The sequence below is a fragment of the Chenopodium album genome, chromosome 3, assembly GCF_948465745.1.
Source record: "Chenopodium album chromosome 3, dcCheAlbu1.1, whole genome shotgun sequence".
NCBI lineage: Eukaryota > Viridiplantae > Streptophyta > Magnoliopsida > Caryophyllales > Amaranthaceae > Chenopodium > Chenopodium album.
In genome coordinates, this window is record NC_137836.1 from 83,176,127 (window position 1) to 83,196,314 (window position 20,188).

At 35.3% G+C, this 20,188-nt stretch overlaps 4 protein-coding genes across 6 annotated transcripts; 1 reads left to right on the forward strand and 3 right to left on the reverse strand.

The window, feature by feature from the left end:
- Positions 1-760: 760 nt before the first annotated feature.
- LOC145620384 (uncharacterized) lies at positions 761-4,707 on the reverse strand. Its single transcript, XM_081675060.1, has 5 exons — positions 4,551-4,707; positions 4,194-4,297; positions 2,186-2,267; positions 1,995-2,077; positions 761-1,325 (listed from the first exon to the last, which is right to left on the reverse strand). The coding sequence occupies exons 1-5, from the start codon at positions 4,590-4,592 to the stop codon at positions 1,079-1,081; spliced, it is 558 nt and encodes a 185-aa protein (XP_081531186.1). The 5' UTR covers positions 4,593-4,707; the 3' UTR covers positions 761-1,078.
- Positions 4,708-4,945: 238 nt separating this feature from the next.
- On the forward strand, positions 4,946-7,842 carry LOC145620393 (ubiquitin fusion degradation protein 1 B-like). 2 transcript variants are annotated; one of them, XM_081675071.1, is made up of 10 exons: positions 4,946-5,055; positions 5,253-5,292; positions 5,602-5,682; positions 6,002-6,026; positions 6,170-6,202; positions 6,286-6,407; positions 6,556-6,686; positions 6,773-6,996; positions 7,098-7,357; positions 7,466-7,842. In XM_081675071.1, exons 2-10 carry the CDS (start codon positions 5,290-5,292, stop codon positions 7,559-7,561), a joined length of 975 nt encoding a protein of 324 aa, XP_081531197.1. In that variant the 5' UTR covers positions 4,946-5,055; positions 5,253-5,289; the 3' UTR covers positions 7,562-7,842. The 2 variants fall into 2 exon arrangements, with proteins under 2 accessions (XP_081531197.1, XP_081531203.1); XM_081675077.1 differs by having other exon boundaries at positions 4,968-5,106.
- A 967-nt stretch (positions 7,843-8,809) lies between these two features.
- On the reverse strand, positions 8,810-18,959 carry LOC145624569 (suppressor of disruption of TFIIS-like). 2 transcript variants are annotated; one of them, XM_081677621.1, is made up of 9 exons: positions 18,948-18,959; positions 10,564-10,627; positions 10,418-10,483; positions 10,210-10,307; positions 10,059-10,096; positions 9,853-9,940; positions 9,424-9,753; positions 9,252-9,317; positions 8,810-9,158 (listed from the first exon to the last, which is right to left on the reverse strand). In XM_081677621.1, exons 2-9 carry the CDS (start codon positions 10,619-10,621, stop codon positions 9,015-9,017), a joined length of 888 nt encoding a protein of 295 aa, XP_081533747.1. In that variant the 5' UTR covers positions 10,622-10,627; positions 18,948-18,959; the 3' UTR covers positions 8,810-9,014. The 2 variants fall into 2 exon arrangements, with proteins under 2 accessions (XP_081533747.1, XP_081533746.1); XM_081677620.1 differs by lacking the exon at positions 18,948-18,959 and adding an exon at positions 11,191-11,359 and having other exon boundaries at positions 10,564-10,634.
- LOC145624568 (ATP-dependent zinc metalloprotease FTSH 10, mitochondrial-like) lies at positions 12,541-19,574 on the reverse strand. The gene is made up of 8 exons (XM_081677619.1): positions 19,236-19,574; positions 18,886-19,117; positions 18,715-18,786; positions 16,745-16,884; positions 14,808-15,287; positions 13,863-14,630; positions 13,552-13,779; positions 12,541-13,161 (listed from the first exon to the last, which is right to left on the reverse strand). The coding sequence occupies exons 1-8, from the start codon at positions 19,284-19,286 to the stop codon at positions 12,682-12,684; spliced, it is 2,451 nt and encodes an 816-aa protein (XP_081533745.1). The 5' UTR covers positions 19,287-19,574; the 3' UTR covers positions 12,541-12,681.
- Between the last annotated feature and the right edge of the window lie 614 nt (positions 19,575-20,188).

Below are 20,188 nucleotides of genomic sequence, written 5' to 3' on the forward strand. Positions count from 1 at the left end.
AGTGGTTGTACATGGTTGCAGTTACGTATGTTTCTTACTCCGTAACAAGAGATAACATCAACTTCTTAAAATTTTAGATTAACAAAAAAATAGCCAAAAAAGATGATTAATTTGTTTATTAACATTGACCAAAACTGCATTACCCAGACCAATAATATAGCACTGACCACTCACTTGACTGAGTCTGAGACAAACGAAGAAACGTCAACAGTGACGCATTCTCATTCATCTGGCCGAGTTGACTCAACCACCTGAACAGTCAACTGCTTTGGCTTAACTCTCAAGCTTCCTTCCAAACATGGGCACCCACCACTACATTCTAGAATCTCCCCTTTATTTTATTTATAAGCTTGCTAATCATGTTATCTTATTATCATTTTAGGGTATCTTAATCATTGAAGTTTTCTTTGGGACACTAGTTTGATTTCTGTTAACAATGTTATTGACTGTAATGATTTGATGAGACTGTGAGCCTTTACAATTTGAGTTAATGTTTCAAAGGCCGAAACTAAAGTAGATGCAGCCACATTGCATGCCATGCCGCCCTTGAAAGGCACACGGAGCCTAAGCAAGCTGTGGAATAAGCACACAACGTCACGACAGCATGTCAGGGCACCCTACATGGGCTACATCAGTAACAGCAAGTGCTCCTTCCAGTCTTGCTGCTTTATCTAGCCCATAGAGACATGAACAAAACAAGCACAACACATTCTCAAATTGGCATAAACTGCACCATAGTTGAATTTTAGACTCTTCAGAATATACAGCTGAAAATTTCACTGAATATCAGCAATGTCAATTGATTCTTGCAGAGTAATAAATCACAAATTTTTGGACAAGGAAAATGCTTTTTATGTATCATCCAATAAAAAGTTTCCTTGACAAACTAACTGGTAAAAATACACGGTGGTGGATAACAACACAGTGAACAAACTTTTCTAAGTCACATAAAAGATATGTGACATCATTCTAAATGTCAATCTGTGAAAATGAGCTGACTAACCTCTCCTCTTGCTTTAAGACTTTGGGGGCACCAGTACGTTGTAGTCCAGTTTATCTTGCTTTGATTATGAGCTGATTAACCTCCCCTTCTCTTGCTTTGAGACTTAGGGGGCACCAGTACATTGTAGTCTAGTTTATCTCGCTTTGATTGCTTGTGAGAACTGTTCTCACTTGGAGAAGGCTGCTTATTCCCTTGACCATCTTTCTGCAATTTCTTGGGCTTGTTTTTCTTTGACAATGTCTCAGGTTGTTTCCGTTTTAGTTCTTCATCAACATCAATGGTGCCCTTATTCATCTCAGTACGATCTGATGTGTCATTTTCCCTGTCAAGGCAAATATATGAAGGCTCACATTTTCTATGAAAAGCCAAATATGATACTTGCCTAAATTATAACTTCAAGATACAGGTCCAAAATATAGCTTCAAGTCTTTAAGGTACTTGTCTAAATTATTCATTGAGAATAGAGCTGTTTTTAACACACAACACAAACGATATTTTGGGTCTAATGGACTATAAGAGGAGTTTTTTCGGGTTTAAAATTGGAGTTTCGGAGGAAGAATGTATAACAGATAAACACATGTCACAGTCATTAGTTATGAACATGTAGAAACAGTAATCAATCACAGTTTAATTACTCTCTATAATTTTGGATAACAAAGGGTCACCTAGGTCTGTTTTCTAAGGCCCAACAATACAGCTACACTTCATGAAGGTCAGGTTTCAAGTTCTTGATATGTTTCATGTTTCAAAAAACTCAGGAGAATTCTCCTTTAGAGTTCAGACACTATCACTAGGCAATTCCCACTCTAAGACCTCTGTTGCAGTCACCTTTAAGTTCTAACAATATAATCTTTTAAGTCAAAATATAACAAGGTGATTATCAACATTTTTTCTTATTCTAGTTCACTATAACTTCAGGAAGTAACTTATCTCTTTCAATGCCACATCTACAATGCTACACAGATAATTGACAGTGAAAAAAACAATATACCTGTCCAAATTTCTTCCTGTTTGAAAACTTGACGATGTTGATGCTTCTGCTTCATGACCGTTAGCCGCTTCATCTTTCAGTTTCTACAAATTCAAGCTTTAAAATGAGAGTAGAAGGCAGAAAACAAATGCAGGAGAACAAGAGGATGATAATTCTTGAGAAATATAAGGCCATTCAACTATTATACTCACATCAATAGTTGGATTGAAGTTCTGAAATGACATTCGACCTCTTACAGTCCCTGGATGGGGGTCTCCTTCCATAATGACCACACTGCGAATTAAATTGAAGTCAATGCTTCTGTATCAGCCACAAACAAAGGGCAAATCTAGATAAATGCTTTTTATCAAATCTTCATGCTCAAAACATCCAGGTCAACCAGTCTAAACTCTTAAAAATAAAAGATCACAGCCAAAATCTGTTCATCAAGCTATGATGGCAGCTAAACCAAACTTCAAGTCTCAGCAGCAATCCCCTCAGCCACCAACAGCTCAACAACCTCCCCCCCCCCCCCCCCCCCCACCCCCACCCAAAATAAATAAAAAAAAAAAACATTTAAAACTCAAAACACTTCCCAAAATCTTTTATTCAATTTTACTCCATGTATTACATAATTTACTCTTATCACATACACATATATGGTAGCCAATATGCCATCCAAGTTGTTGATAGCCAAGACAAGCCACAACATTGACATGCATAGATAGCCTGAAATAATTCTAACCAAAGCAATCATGGGTGGAAAATATTAAACAGCCCAAAATAAATTGTCAATCAGGAAACAGACCCAATCAGCAACCAGGAAACAGACCCAAGCAGTGAAGGTTCTAGATCTTAATCATCTAAAGATTCTTAACATAAGAAGTTTAGCAAGACCCAAGAATGTGGGCAACAAGACCAGGCAAAAGTCAACATGTAATGGCTATAGACCCAAAATGCAAAAAATTGGGGTGAAACAATAACCCCCTTTGCTGGATCAAGATGCAGGAAGGGTGCAAGACAGAGCATGGAATTCAACTTAATCGATTACAGAAAAGACATAACAATTATAAAAGGGAAGCAAACACAAGGAGAGCATCAACACAAATCCCAGTCAAAAAGAAAGCGGCAATCGAGTATTACAATTAAAACGAAGAGCTATAATATCAATGCAAGATTATTCAAGAAAGACAAAAAGTAAGATGGAGTTGAGCAAAAACTGTACATGCATGCAACTCTTATTTTTCAAGATTAAGGGGAAGTGTTCAAAAAAAGTAATCTAGAAAATCTTCTATGTCTAGAAGTATGTATGTAAGATTGTTTTCAATACAAATGAAAATGACTAGAAAAATCTAGCATAGGAAATGATATAGTAAGCCTAGAAAGAATTGAAGCGAGAAGGGTACAATTCACTAGAATTCAATACAGTTTACAACAAACACCACCACATAGTATTAACCATGTCATTACTCATTAAACAAGTTAGGAAGTTAAATAAAGATCTCTAGATGCAATTAATCAACCACCCTTACCCATTACCCTTACAACTTAACTGTATGGACACAGTCATAGGACCTTTCAGTTCCAAGGTCAAAAGAAATAATGCACGGATTGTTCAACCATCTTCCACAAAACTTGAAGTTCCCAAACTTGTTTCCTACAAAACTACAGAAGTAGCTTACCCAACAAAAGTTAGGAAAGTTGCACCAACATAGTTCATCTTTTGCCCAAGTTACATAGTGTCCTTAACTTGTTAACTTGTTCTATTGACTCAAAAACAGTTGTTGAAAAAGTTCCGATGGCTAAAAACTGACAAGTAAACTGACTATTTAATACATAAAAAATTCACCCTCATCAACTCAATGCCTAGAAAATAATATCCTATGGAGCAACTCCTCTCGATGAAGTCATAGCTAGATATGACCATACAACCCAATAGACTTTACCTAAGATTAAGTCACCTCTCCCCCAATCAAACCTATTTCCAGCACTCTTCTCTTTCAATAGAGGCAGCATTGCAAACCATAACAAGTCCACAAAAAGTCTCCTCCAAAACAAACCATAGTGGTGGTACCAACGATTAAATCTAAGTGACTCTTCAGGATTATTCAACAATTAAAACTGAAAAAAAAAATGCAGTGATAACGAAAACACAGTTCATCAGCTAAAAAATAAAACAATGTTGAAAGTTGTAATAAAATTAAATAAAAACACCCCTACCATTTTCTACTAACATTACAAGGGAAATTAAATTTCCCATCCGGCTTGGTTTCCTCCACTTCCTTCTTAGGTTTCTCCTCTTTCTGAGCTCCCCTTTGCATAAACTTTTACACAGCAAATTCCCAAGATAATCACACAAATTAGCAACCCAAAAAATACTGTACACTTTATAACACCAATACAATAAAAATAAAAATTCAAGACCTAATCTTTACAATAAACCTCAACTGAAAACACTATAATAAGACATTCCCAGATGAAATCAAGAAAAAAAAAAACCCAGTTCAAATCTCAAACTAATATAGCAAATTTAAAAACATAAAACACATAATTACATAATTATCAGTATAAATTTACCTTCAAGTTCTTCAAAGTAGCCGACATCTCCCTTTTCGCCATATTTAATCTCTCCTAAAGATGCAATCTTTCTCCCAAAACCTCTGATTTCTTGGTTACAATCAAGGGTTTTGGGTTATGAGATTGCAGGACCAAAAATAAGGGTTTGGTTGCCCAAAAATCCTCGAGGCAAAAACACTTCAAAGTTTCCTTATTTACCAAAATACCACTTTTTTTATCTTCTGTTATGCGGCTTATTTTAAGAAATATGGAAACACGATATTATTAGTTGATTTGGAATCCCAAGGATCACAATAAATCACAATAAAAAATCAACGGTTATAAAAGATATATATACTAATTCGCTATTTTAGGAAACACAGACAATAAAATTTTGAGAAACTATAAAATCCTTAACACCCTTATTTTCTCTCTCTACCTCTCATATAAAGGGATCTCTACTTCAAAATTTTCTTCTCACCGTCTTCTTCATCTTCATTAAGATTAATTTAAAAGAAATTTCTGTGTAATTATTTTTTAATTCCCTCGTCATTGTATAAAGTTTAATTTTTGTGGGGTAATTTTTTTTTTCTTGTTTGTAGTACTTCATGATAAATTATGATTGATTATTGGAAATTTTGATTTTAAGAATTGAACTTTATTGTAACTGTTTTTTTGTTGCAATCAACTCATTTGATTTAAGTTTTTCTGTGTTTTTGACAGGAATTGATTGGTGCAACTTTTGTGAATCTTGGAAATCATGGTATGTGAAGGTTTAAGGGTTGATGATTGATTGTTCTTGTTGCTTAATTTTGATTGTTTTATGTTGCAAAATTTAGTATTTGTCGTTGGATTGGTGATTTAATTGGAGTTAAGAATGAAGCTACTTGTAATAAAGTACTGAAATTAGAGTTATGTTGTTGTAATCGGATATGATCTATGCAATCTGGATATCAGTTTTTGAAGCACTTACACTAGATGGCTGGTGACCAATTAAGTAAATCAATGACAAATTGTAGTTAGAATGGTTGAGATTTCACCGTTGATGACGGGTTTTTTTCGATTTTTGCAGTCTTATAATGAAGATTATGGTCGACACAATTCGATATTTACACAAAGTTACCGATGTTACCCTGCCTCTTTTATTGATAAGGTTTGTCAAATGAACAGAATTGCATTGTTGTAACTTCTCTTGTTGATGAAATTCTAGTCATACAGATGATTAATCATCCTTGTTATATGATTCGTGATGTCGTCTTGACCCTCCTTAAGTTGTTATGTGTTCTTTCGAATTGGTGAATATGATTGAATTGACCCTTAACTAGACTAAAGAAAACTGAATACTTGTTTTCTTTCCCCTTTTACTTTCTTGTATCTAGTAATTACTTTGAATTAGTACACTTGTGCATATTGTGGTCAGCAACGCTTTTCCTATATTATGATCAACTCATACAAGTCTTCTTTTCTTGCAGCCGCAACTGGAGAAGGGCGATAAGAGTATGTATATACATGACAGATTTCATGACTTGCACATTTTGTTTATTTACTTGGATGAGATAACATAGTAGTGACTTTTTCTGCATTTCTAGTTGATTTTTATGAAAATTCATTTTGTGAACTTACGACCTTCTTTACTGCAGTTATAATGCCTCCATCAGCTCTTGATCGACTTGGTAAAAACTGTTTTCAAGTACTTCCCTTTAAAATTGTGTGCAAAATGTGCTTTCTGCTTGAAGTAACATCTGTTGTTCTTTAGCTTTTCTGCACATCGAGTATCCAATGTTGTTCGAGTTGAGCAATCCATCTGCTGATCGTGTCACTCATTGTGGGGTGCTGGAATTTGTAGCTGATGAAGGCCTAATTTATCTTCCATACTGGGTAATTCTTGCTTGATCTTGTTGACTTGAGCATGAAAGATAAATCGAGGGGGATTGAGAGCTATAGAACAGTCTAATGTTGAGTGTTGTTTTTGCATAGAGTGTTTTATTGAAGCTTTAGCACTGAATGCCTTCTTGTCTTGCATCAGATGATGCAGAATATGCTTCTCCAGGAGGGAGACATTGTTCAAGTTAAGAATGCTAGTCTATCAAAGGGAAAATTTGTGAAACTCCAACCTCACACCAAGGACTTCCTTGATATATCCAACCCCAAAGTCGTGTAAGCTGCTAGCCTGAGCTCGATAGTTGATTGGAAGACAAGCTTTGGATCAGTTTTTCAGTGGTTGTTTATTTGTCTGCTTGCAGCTTAGAGACTAGTTTGAGGAGCTTCTCTTGTTTAACCACTGGAGACACAATCATGGTTGATTATAACAACAAAAGATTTTTCATTGATGTTGTGGAGACCAAACCCTCATCAGCTGTCAGTATTATTGAGACTGACTGTGAGGTCGACTTTGCACCACCCCTTGATTATAAAGAACCTGAGAAGCCATCACGTCCAACACCAACAAAGAGATCAAGGCCAGAAGGTTATTTTCCTGTTCATAAAATTGGGCACCCCCTGGAAAGATTTTCTTTTTGGGGTTTTCATGTCTACTGTCTAGAAACTAATTGTATGATTTTTCTGTAGTTGAAGAAGAGCCAGATAAGAAAGTTGCCAAATTTAACCCATTCACGGGACCAGGGAGACGCTTGAATGGAAAACCTTCAACAACAACTGATGAAACAGCTGAAAATCCAGAGTCCAGTAAAACTAAAGCAACAGAAACCCCTGCTTCTACCCAGTGCAACAAGAATGAAGCACCATCGAGCTCCACTAGTTCTACTCGAAGTTGTGGGAAGCTTGTTTTTGGTTCAAGGTCAGACCAACCTGCAAATGGGACGCCAAAAGTATGTATATATTATTTAGGCTATCTTGTTTCCATTGTGTGTATCATCTTTGCTTTGTTCTGTTTTTTGCGATTCTGTTGGCTGATCAAATTCATTTTCTGTTTTTAGAGCAATCAGAATGTGAAAAAGGAAGAGCCACCTGTAAAAGCAGAAGAACCTAAGTTCCAAGCATTCACCGGGAAGAAATATTCACTGAAAAGCTAAGCTTGGAACGAGGAAATATAATTCAGTGCTGAGCATGAATCCCCCAACTTACTGATAGTTTGACTCCACCTCTTTTGTTATAATTTGGCTAGGTTCTAAGAACTTGATCTAAAATTTACATATGATAGGTTTATAACCGTGTTGTTCAATGACTGTAAAAAATCGTAATTGGTTAGAGCATTTGGCATACAGCAATTCATAACTTTAATTTCCTCTCTGTAATTTATTTTTTTTGGCTACAGCCTGCAACACCAAAATCATGACTCGGTCAGTTTACATTATAGTGCCAATGCATGTTTATATCAATATACTTGCCATCTCGCTGTTAATTGCAGATTGTTCAGGCTGTTTTCTCCAGCCTAGGGATGTTCTCAGATATTTCCCATCCTTCACCAGAAACACAACTTCCCATTATTCATCTCACCTTCAACAATCACTATCTTGACTACGATATTACAACTATAGGGATAGCAACCGCTTTCCCTTTAACTTCTAGATAAATGCTTTCCCTTTAACTTCTAGATAAATGGTTAATAATGCATTGAATTGTTGTATGAAAAGTAGTTGATCAAAGATCCAACATCAGGAAGAAGGGAATGTGTGGCATGTAAACTTCATTGTTCAAAGTGTTTAATATACAAAAGCCAAAAAGTTGAGCAAGAATGAACTTTTTCCAAAAAACTTACTGTAAACTGATCATAAGTTGACCAAAATCAACCTAAAGTAGGTAAAGAATTAATGGATGTTGCCATCTCCAACTTTCTTATGATGACAGTGACAATTACATAAGCGCCTAAGAATTCAACACCAAGGAAAGTGGAAGCACAAGAATATGTCAACCAAATCTCCTCCTGTCTAAACTATACAAGACAAACCAAGTAAAAGTCATTCATTCAAGAATGTTTCATAACTGAATTCCAACCTTACACACAGCACATCGAAATTTCAACTTCCTAAATCATGGTCGCAGTAAAATGTTTCCTACCACTAAAAATGTCAAGTCGCTATCGTCAATCTTTATCGTCTGTGTATGATGGTCTAACCGTGAGCCAATTTTCGTTGAGACTTTTATACGAAGCACAAATGATGTGCAACTTCGACCTTACCAACATATACTTTGTAGAATGGAAATTTGCAATGTAAGTTGCTAAACTCTTGAGAATTTGAAAGTGAAGTGATGCTACATTTCTACACATGACTTAAACCATTGATGTGCAGATCAAATAAGAATAGCTACAACATAGAATGAGATACAATATGAGAGAACTTTCATTATAATAACAATGAATACATTGAGCCAAAAGGCAATAGTAGGTTTATATTGACACCAATTTCAAAGGCTACTCTACCTCCACATAATTATATTCTTTGTAGTTATATGATAAGACATTGCAGTTAGTAAAATCAGAAACGAAGGAGATAATCTAGTTCATCATTAATTCTAAAAGTTAAATTAAGCCTCCACTGCAATCTTCTTTGGATAACTAACATTCTCCAATCTATCTTCAGCTACTAACAGCTCTGGGAATGCCTCTTTGATGTTGTGTATACTTTCTAAGGCATAATCTGCTCCTACAGATTTTTCAGATTTTCCAACCTGCGTTTGAAAAGAGCGAAAAGAAATTAGCTAACATCAAACAAGCATTAGCTTCATCACATTTGCCAAATTCAGATGAAAAATCAAGCTTACCAAAACAGTATGAAGACCCAAATTTTTACCAGCACTAATATTGCGAACACTGTCATCAAAGAACAGCTGTGATACAGGCAAGAATATCACTATGTTAATCCATGCAAATAACAACTCTACACAACAAATAAGACTATAAGATCTAACACCAGATGAAAGTACAAACACTTACTGTTCTTTGAGGGTCAATTTCTGCTATCTTAAAGGATTGTTCAAATGCTGTTTCAAAGGGCTTACAGACAACTGGTGTTGGTGGAAGAGTTACACCAGAACTAGGCTGATATTCTAAGATGTCGAAAATTTCAGGGTTGGATACCGAGCTCTGCAGGTCTGAATCTCCAACAACAGGAGAATTCTCTTCAACTGCACTCACAGCCACAGGCACTTTACCCTTGTCAGTAGGATTAAGTGTCTCAAAACAGATAATCTTTTCGAAACAATCCTCTAAAGCCAGCCTACGTAGAACCTCCGCAGCATGACGCTCATCAGAATTAGTGAGAATCTGTGCACACCACGCCACCATAGTTAATACATCTAAACAGCTATATAAACACTTCATATTCCTAATTCTGAAGCTCATTAGATAAACAAAGGAAATTACCAGTTTGCGAATAGGGAGACTGAGTAACAGATTCCTCAAAACTGGATCAGGTTTCAGCAAATCATAAGGTAACTTTCCATGAACCAAACTGCAAACCAAAAAATTGAATCAGACTGATATTCTGTTTCAGATAATCAATCTGTTTCTGAAAAACAGTCTAAAACAATGCTATCTATTACAATGATAGTGAAAAAGTAAAGTTATACCTGTGGTAGTGATCATAGTCAAAGTTATACCCGACTGCCTGAATGACAAGAAAAGTTTCAAATTAACGTGATCATTATACAAGTTTCCCGAAAATACTAAAAAAAAATTTGACAACCAACAAGAAGTTCAAAAGGCAGATTGAAATCATACCCTAAGACCAGCCATTGTAGTTCCATAATATTTGTACAAAACATAGCACATGTCAGGAACTTTACTCTCTTCTATACCAAGCTGATGAATCATATAATCTGAAAATATTATCAATAAGATTAATTATCAAATTCAATGCTTACAAAAAAAAAAAAAAAAAAAAAAAAGGGAAACCGAAAATTAGAAAGATAATTCAAGAATAAAGTACCTTGGATATTTTTGGAACAATGACCAGCAATTCCAGAACTTAGGGGATAAAGGGTATCATCAAGATCTGAATATCAAACAGTATTTAAGTTTTCATTCTTATTTAAGTGAAAATCAAATTAAAAGATTAAAAGAAAAATGATTTACCAAATAAAAGACAGTCATATTTGGCAGGCTGGTTTCTGTGCTCTAATTCGAATTCCATTTTTAACTAATATCTGCATTCAAACCAAAATTTATCCAGAATCAACTGTCATTCCCCAAGAAAAATAGTGTCTTTTCTCATAAAAAAATCCACACAAAATGGCAGCAAAACATTTTCTTTAAACGATCTTCGGAAAAACATAACTTTGTAAACGATAGGTTTTGTATACAACGAGTGTATCATATTCAAATAATACTGTATAAGATGTCACCACACGCGATACTGACATTTTCCCGTATAATTTAGGGTGATTAAACATGTTGTATATTATACTCTAGGTTTTGTAAGAATAAAAATGCAATAAAAAACTTTAAACGCACAAAAAAAAAGTGCCAATAACAAAACTATCCTAGATCAAACATACATTAATAAAAAAGCAAATTCATATTTTTATCAAATAACTATCAAAAAGAAAACCAAAAAAAACCCATATTCCCAAACATAATATAATTCGAAACCAACATCATTGATTTTCATAGCAATTTGACAATAATAAATCAAAAAAAATTAACAAAACGAAAAATAAATACAGGGAATTAATTCAAAGAATTAAAAGGTAGAGTCCATACCAGATCTGAAATGTCGGCAATGAAAAAGCAAGGAAGAAGAGAGAGAAACTTGAGATGATAAAAGAAGGAAGGCAGAAATTAAATGCCTTGAAAATAAGGGGTTTAAATAGAGAAAATCAGAGAAATAGGAAAAATGGGGGTTTAGCCGTTAAACGTAAGAAAAGTTTCATGGATATAAATTTTTGTTCCCTCCTTTTTTAATTAATTTTATTTTATTTTAATTCAATACTGAAAAAATAAAAGAGAAACTATCAAATGGGTTATCTACATGTGTCATAGTCAAAGAATGGGTGCCTTACACGTGTACTATGTATGGTTGAGATTTTATTCAATTTTTCAGAACTCGTGCATGGATGAGTTTATTAATAAAACGAAAAAGCTAACGAACGTCTCGGGGTGTTGGATGAGCTAGCTAAAAGTAGAAAGATTAAACTAAAATGAACATTAATTATACCAATTGATGCGTGATTTTGTCGTGTTTTACTAAATTAATACCACTTTAGGCAATATTTTAAATGTTTATTCAACGTCCCAAGGGCGTTCGTTAGCAAACGTCCCAAGGGCGTTCGTTAGCAAGATCCTTAATAAATAACATGGTGAATTTTATTTAAGTTTTTTATTATGAAGAAATGATAAATCAAATTGTATAGCATGGGAAGGGAGGTATGGACGGTGAATTTAATTGTGTAAAGTATAAAGTTAACATGAAAACATAATATAAAACGAATTTTAGGTAGTGTTATAAGAATATTAGATTTGATTCCCGACTTTTTACAATGTCTAGTTCTTGTTAAATTCATCAGTACGTTTTATCTAGAAACAATAATTTCTTATTCACATTTGTTTGTATTCAAGAATATTAGATTTGATTTCTTGAATGAAATTAAAGGATAATTCTTGCAGCAGAGTTCACAAAAGTAGACTACTATTTTCTGAAAAACTCAGATGGACTTTGTTTGACGGTTAACACTTAACAATGAATAATTCGGAAATAAAAAGTGACTTTATAATAAATCAAGGAATTGTTGTTAACCCTCGTCCATCAATGATACTGATGATCTTCCTTGTCAATAAAACTTTACAAAATGCCAAAACCTGTGGTTTTTTTTTTTCCTCGCAATTGCATTGGAAACCCAGAAACAAAACATGTACAATACAATGAGTATTCAATGATTCATTTCATTTTATTAGAGCTAAGAAATTCCAAGCACAAAGATATGCATCTCACGCCCCTATAAGATGCACAATCAAAGACAGTGATCTACACGGTCAGGGCAACCATTATTTCTTCGGCATAGAATTTTTCTTTTCTATCCGAAAACATGAAGAAAGCAAGAACGGTGAAGAAGGTCAGCAGCAAACACCAAATTTATCTCATTGAAGAAATAAGATATCTCAGAGTGTACAATGCAAAAAATTTCATTATGCACCTTTTTAACGAACAAGAGAAACATAACCCATATACAACACCAAAGAAAGCGTTTCTAACTACTATGTGGGCACCACATCTGGTATAAGAGGCGACGATCCCTCATCCTCTGGCGTCCGTTTCTCTGTTTCCTGGCTAGTTTTGTCACTTTCGTCCAGGAAACCTTGTTTGAACCTATCATAGTTTGTGAGCTCCGCGGACTTGAAAGGACGTTCCCCTAAAACTTTAAGCAAGTCCTCTTGATGGAGGACTTCTTTTTCAAGCAACATTTCAGCAATTTTTGCAACAGATTCCTTGTGCTCCTCGATCAGTTCAACAGTCCGCTTGTATGCCTTGGATACCCACTCTCTGACCTCTTCATCGATGATTGCACCAGTCTTGTTACTGTAGGGCTTTGACATTTCAAAGCCATCCTCCTTTTGGGGGAAGGAGAGAAGACCCACTTTGTCACTGAAACCATAGACTGCAACTTGGGCATATGTCATTTTGGTCACCTTTTCCAAGTCATTCTGAGCTCCCGTTGATATTTTACCAATCAGAACCTAACAAACCAGAATTATAAAAATTCATGTCATATGCCAAGCAAAACGATTTCATACCACATTAGCTCATTTCCTCATAACTAGGAGATTTATATCAAGTTCAGCTATCATCGTAAACCCCTTTCACCCTTTGATAGGAATTGATAGTCACATATAAAAACTCAAGTACTATTGTAGTTTAGAAATAGTTGGCAGCTTTCCTAATACAGTATTTTTAAATTATAGCCACAAAGACAACGCATTTCAAAAATACTCCGTAATTCAATTAAATCTGCCAAAATCTATCATATAAGGGGTACCTAGGTAGGGACAATGTGACAATGAATTCCAGATACAGGAAGTATAATTGTACTAAATGTAATTTAGCACAAGGGAAAGAGGTGCAAGTACCTGTTCAGCTGCTCGGCCACCCAGGGTCATGCATGTCATGTCAAAAAGCTGCTCTTTGGTCATAAGAAGATTTTCATTTGGAACATATTGTGCAAATCCTAAAGCAGCTGTTCCACGGGGAACTATTGTGACTTTCAACAACGGCTCTGCATGTTCTAGGAACCACCCAGCAACAGCATGACCTGATTCATGGTAAGCAACAGTCCGTCGTTCAAGCTTGCTTATTACCTGCACAGCCCAAAAAAATAGATTAGGGATTCCCTCTCTTCTGAAGTGAGCAAAGCTGCAATTCAGATAAACTCAAACTTTACCCTGTTTTTCTTCTCTAGGCCACCAATAACTCTATCTATAGCTGATTCAAAATGATCCATAGTAACCACTGTCTTCTCGTTCCTTGCAGCAATCAATGCAGCTTCATTAACGACATTTGCTATGTCTGCTCCAGCAAAGCCAGGAGTAAGTGCTGCAAGCCTTTGTGAGTAGTATGAAGGTTCATGATCAAGCTTAACCTTTTGCAAGTAAATCTGAAAGATTTGTTCCCGGCCTTTGATATCAGGTTTGTCAATGGAGATCTGGCGATCAAACCGACCAGGTCTCAACAAAGCTTTATCCAATATATCTGGCCTATTTGTTCCAGCAAGAACCACCACTCCAGTGGTAGTACCAAAACCATCCATCTCAACAAGCAGCTGATTGAGAGTGCTTTCTCGCTCATCATTAGAACCAGAAAACCCTCCACGTCCTCTAGCCCGGCCAATAGCATCAATCTCATCAATGAAAATAATACTAGGTGCACATTGTCTTGCTTCCTGGAATAGGTTTCTTACCCTGGATGGTCCAACACCAACAAACATCTCCATGAAATCAGAGCCAGATATGGAAAGAAAGGGCACACCAGATTCCCCAGCAGTTGCCTTAGCTAGAAGTGTCTTTCCTGTCCCTGGTGGGCCAACCAAGAGAGCACCTTTAGGAATTTTTGCACCCAAATCTTCATACTTCTTCGGATTCTGAAGGAAGTGCACAAACTCCATGATTTCTTGCTTTGCCTCATCACAACCAGCCACATCCTTGAAGTACACCTGAACAATGGCTAGTAATTTGTAAGCGTTGAAAAAAAATGCCAAAATGTAGAATTAAAAACTTCAACAGTCACAGGCCTTGCAGCTTCCCCATCAGTTGGGAATTGGGATAGTGTTCATATAATTAACAATCATACATCCAAATTCAAATTTAAAAAATAAAAATAAGAATCTAACCTTATTCTTGGCATTTTTATCCACTTTTGTAATTTGGGCTTTTCCAATATTAAAAATTCCACGAGCTCCTCTTCCACCAGTGCCACCAACACCTAGTCCGCCTTGCATCCTCCTACCCATGAATAAAAGTGATCCGAGAATTAAAAGTGTAGGTGCAAATCTCATCAATTCCTGATACCAGACCATTTCATTCGTATACGTAACAGGCACATAATCATGGGGATCAATCCCCAAGGCCTCCTGGGCTTCCTCCAACTTTTCTTCAAAGTTTTCAACACTTCCAATGGTGAAATAGTACTTGTACTGGCCTGACTGACCTTTTGAAGGTGAACTACTGGTAGGCCCTTGTACTTCATCATTGCTTGTCAGATTCCGTGGTGAGCTCCTCACATAAACTTTAGCGACTGATTTATTGGTGACAACTATATGATCAACTAGACCAGGTTCCAGAACCTTATTTTTAAATTCTTGGAAACTAATCTGCAAGAAATAAACCAGTATTACCATCACACAAAAGTAAACTGAGAGTATACATTACTTAATAAAAGCATACACAGAGGTGGGGACATAATAACAGCAACAACAAAGCATTGGTCCCAAAATGATTTGGGGTGGCTAACATGAAACGTCGTAAGGAATCATACGATATAAAGAAACAGACATAACAAAACTTCATTTAAAAGAGTTTGAAAAAAGGAGAGTAAAGTGAGTTAACTTTCTACCAAAAAAAAAGTGAGCAAACGTAAGAGCATTTTAAAACTATTAAGGGAGTTTTAAAAGAGAATCAAGAATAAAATTCAATAAAGTTTTAAAAGAGTGGTTAAAACGTTCACGTTGAAAACATACAGGTTTGAGAAAACTTTAGCAAAGGAAAACAATACAGTTAACAAAACATTGGTGGGCTAAAAATACAATTAAACACAAAAAATAAGTTTAAAAACATTGGTGGGGACATAACAATATAACATAAATCAGGTGAAAAGCCGTCCATTAAATAGCAAAATTTTAAACAACCAGTCTCAGCAATAAGCACATAACAGGACAATTAAGCAGCATGAAATACATTGTATTAAGTAATACAAAATAAACAATATCATAAAATCAGCAGTTAGGATATTGGCAAAACTAACGCTTTCTTCAAGATATTGTGACATGTAAAAGGTTCTATATAGAGATAGAGCAGAAGAAACACTCAAAATGACTGAAAAATATCCTAAGCACACTGAATAACACTCTGTAGTCTGTACAAGAATTGGTGCTGAAAGAGATCAGTGCTCACATCAAATTGATCAGGGATAATAAATAAATAAACACTGAATAAAAAAAAGGAAACCACAAAAGATAGATCAAGCAGAAAGTCGATTCCGAAAACTACATCAAAGAGCACTCTGAAAATGTAACTTGAAATCCCCTCTACTCCCAAACAAGTCAACGACTAATATTTGCGCCTTTCAGTTCCCCACATCTTCATAAGCCAAATCCAGGTGTATAGCAACTATAACATTGACAGAAATACTCTACAAAGTTGCAACTCTTGCAAGAGTACACCATACACTATTCTAGCAAACTGTCACCTTTCAACAACAACAGTTTGTACATATATGTAAGTTTTTAGGATGAAAAGAAATGCAATACTACATAGTCTGACAATAGTTCCATTTTTACCAAATGAACACTATGATAGTTTAAGCACTAACAAAACATTAATGTTTTTCTGACATGTAGTCCTACTAATTGCCTAAATGGCCAAGCAATACAGGTTTAAAAAAGGATTAAAGATGATATTCTGGCCATGGTATCGCACAAAAGGGTCTAAAATGAATTTGCTTGGGGTTGAAGATTATAAGTTTAAAATCTATACACAGATAGCGACGTGTCAGAATTTATCTGGGTCATATGCAAGATACTGAGAAAACAAAGTCAATAATATTTCTTACCTGCTGCTGCTCACCAGGACCAAAAGAGAATGTTGAGAGGAGAAGCCCGAGCATCAAAAGAGGAGTGAGCAAATTCTGAAACTGCTTCATAAATGCTTCTTGAAAATTTCCTTGATCATCGGTGTTTGAGTTTGATTCCTCTAAAAATATGAAATAACAGAGAATTCAAATTAGAATGGATAGGTGATTGATAGATATTATATTATGATAATATTTGTCGCAGATTTAGGATGTATTTTGTATCATTATTGCACTAGGTTTCCTAACGTGATTAGGACTAGTCTTGTAAACGCTATATATATTGATCAATGGTACGCAGTCCAATTTGAGGAGCTTTCCTGGAATCTAACATGGTATCACAACTTGGTTTTCCTATCCCAATAGAACACTGGGTCAATTAAAACTCATCTAGCTACTATCTTATCCTATTACAACTTCCCATTGTTTCTACTTTGACACATCACCTCCACCAGTCAACCCAGGCAATCAAAACCCTGCCTAAAATTTTATGGAGCCAATATACCTAGAAAGCTACATAATTTTAATCCTATGAGCCTACAAGCAAACAAAAACCATCATCACCATAGCCTTAATCAACTCCACTTCACTGCCTGCGAGTTGCAAACACTAAAATTTTGTGGATTGAGACAACAGATAAGAGTAAAATCAGCAGTCACAATGGTTATTGATTATAAATCATAATCTTCACCCAGAATGGTCATAGTTCCTTAAGTCTAATGTTTCAATCTTAAGATTACTGTCCCCTTTATACATACAAGATTATCTACAAGGTTTCCATTTATTAGATCAGCCTATCTAAGACAGCATCAAGTAATCAACTCATCCACATCCATAACAGGAGCCAGATTATTACCATCTGATCTTTCATTCAGCTCAATGATTCAGTTCATATAGGTAGGTGATAAAACATCCATTGTAACTGCTTTCACAGGAACCAGATGGTATACAATATAGTCGGAAAAACCTAAGATGGACTGCCAACAAACTGAAAGTAGATGAAATCTGCTGCGCACCTTTGCCTAAACTCAAGTTTCCAAAAGTGTATAATATCCCAACCCCTGGATTCTATATATCTTAATAGTTGACATAGGATGACATGAAATTAAGAGACACTCCATCAAAAAGCTCTTATGTAAATAAGTCTCATAATGTAACCTCTAGAGAAATAAAAAGAAGTGACAAGAATGTAAACTACTTCAGGTCCCAAGTAGATTTTGTCATATTAGGAACCTGGAGATCCTGACAAATATGACAGAAATAATTTCATACCTACTAAGTTATATTATGAGCTCATATGATAGTGATTTGTGTTAAACAAAACCTGATTCCAGGAATAAACACAAACATCTTAGGAAAATCCTATAAGAGCAAAGTCAGCATACTATTTTTACATGACATCCAATTATATCTTTCTTTTCAAAATGGTAATCCATTCTAAGCAAAATGTTATGGTATGTAAGCTAATTTAATCACTCCAAAATTCCAAGTGACATGAACCTAGAGGCTGGAGCCATCCAACCCACTAATGACACAATCTTATACAATACTGCTATAGAAGCAATAGTCATTAGCTGTCATTCATAACATACCAAACCTTCACAGCTAGTCAGTCTGAAGACTGAACAACTAAAGAATGAAACTCAAGTTCAACCCTAAAACTTTGCATGATAAAGCTAATAAACCCAAAAGGTATTGAAACTTGCTTCGGAAGCTCAGGTGCACAAGCAGCACAACTGTATGTGAAGACTTGCTACTCCCCAAGTTTATACCTCGAGCAAGAGTGATACTTAACTAATCAAAAGTGTTAATTATTCGATATGCCAACAAGAGGGTAATCCAAACAAGGTTTCTAGCTATCTTCTACTTGCATTACAATACCCCTAAATACAACTTTTTCTCCAATCAACTATCTTCATATACAAGCAACATTATAGAGAAAGTGAGTGTACCTTTAGACTCGGATTTCTGCTCATCCGTTTTCGGTATTTCCTTCTTATCCTTAGGATAAAAGTTTTCATAGTCTGCAAACATTCAATTCAATAACAAGATTAAAACTTGACTACATAAACTAGAAAATAATCACAACTTCAGAAATTAACCAAAAAAAAAAAAAAACATACTCTTTTTCTTAGGGGCTTCGCTTGAGAAAAACCTACAGAGTCTAGGATTTGCAAGCATATATTTAATATCAGATAAATATTCTTTATTTTGAGCTCCAATAGAAGCCAAATAACTCCTCAGAAACCCTAAATTAGGATCAAATCGATTTACAGAGGACTTAACATATGGAATTCTTAATACACTTTCATCAAGAATCGCTGGCCTCCCTTTGTAGCATCCATTGATAAGATTCTGCAATCAAACCAACAACAACCAAAAAATAAAAATCCCAAAATCAATTCCCTTCTAAAACCCACATTTTGAGCAAATTAATAATAAAAAATCATTGAAAAGGAAGAAAAATCAATACCCTTGATCGAGAAGAACGAGAAAAAGAACGACCCAACTTCGAAAATATCATAATTATTGTGTTTCTGTTGTTGTTTTTTTGGATTGGGTTTGATATTTTGGGAGATACCCAGATGAAAAAAATAAACAGATCTGATTGAAAAAAAAGGTGAGAAATGTGAAATTGGTTGAAATGAAGGAAGAAAGTATAGAAATTAATGGGTGAATGATATTAATACAGAAAGGCCTGAAATTTCATGAAATCATGGCCATGGAGATTTTTGTTTAAAGACGAATAGGGTTTCATAACTTCGGTAGTTCTACGCTTAAGAAGAGAATTGTGTTTTTTTGTTTTTTTTTTTTTTTTGGGTTTTGAGAAATTTTTTAATGCCTTTTAAATAAGAAAATTTTGTGAGAAACCACCTATTAAAAACTCTTTTTTGTCAAAAACCACCTGGAAAAAAATTTTGTTGTCAAGGACCACCTGTTATAAAAAAAAAAGTTGTCAAACACTACTATGGGCTGAATTTCAGCATTGACTGGCCAACTCCGGCGTTGACCCAAGTCACGTGCCTTGCATGTGACTTTTGAAATTTTCAGTGTTCCCTCTATAATCTCCCTCCTCTTCCTTCTCTCTCCCCTCTCTGTTCTTTCTTCCTGTGTTCTTTCACTCTCATCCATCTGTAAAAGCTCCATTGTTATTGACGAAAAGGTTTGAAATTAGTATAAACAACCTTAGATAATTCCGAAACCTAAGGTGTCATTGTCGTGGTTGTCTTTCTTTTTTTTCCCCCCAATTTGCTTAATTTAGGGTTTACTAATTGATTGGAATTGGGAAAATTTCAGGTTAAATGTCGCAATCTCTAGCAAACACTAAGTGTGGGTTGGTTTCGGGGAATTAGCGTAAGGATAGGGTAGTGGGTCTAAGATTTCAAGGTAGGGCGAGGTGTTTGTGGTGGTGGGTCTAGGGTTACA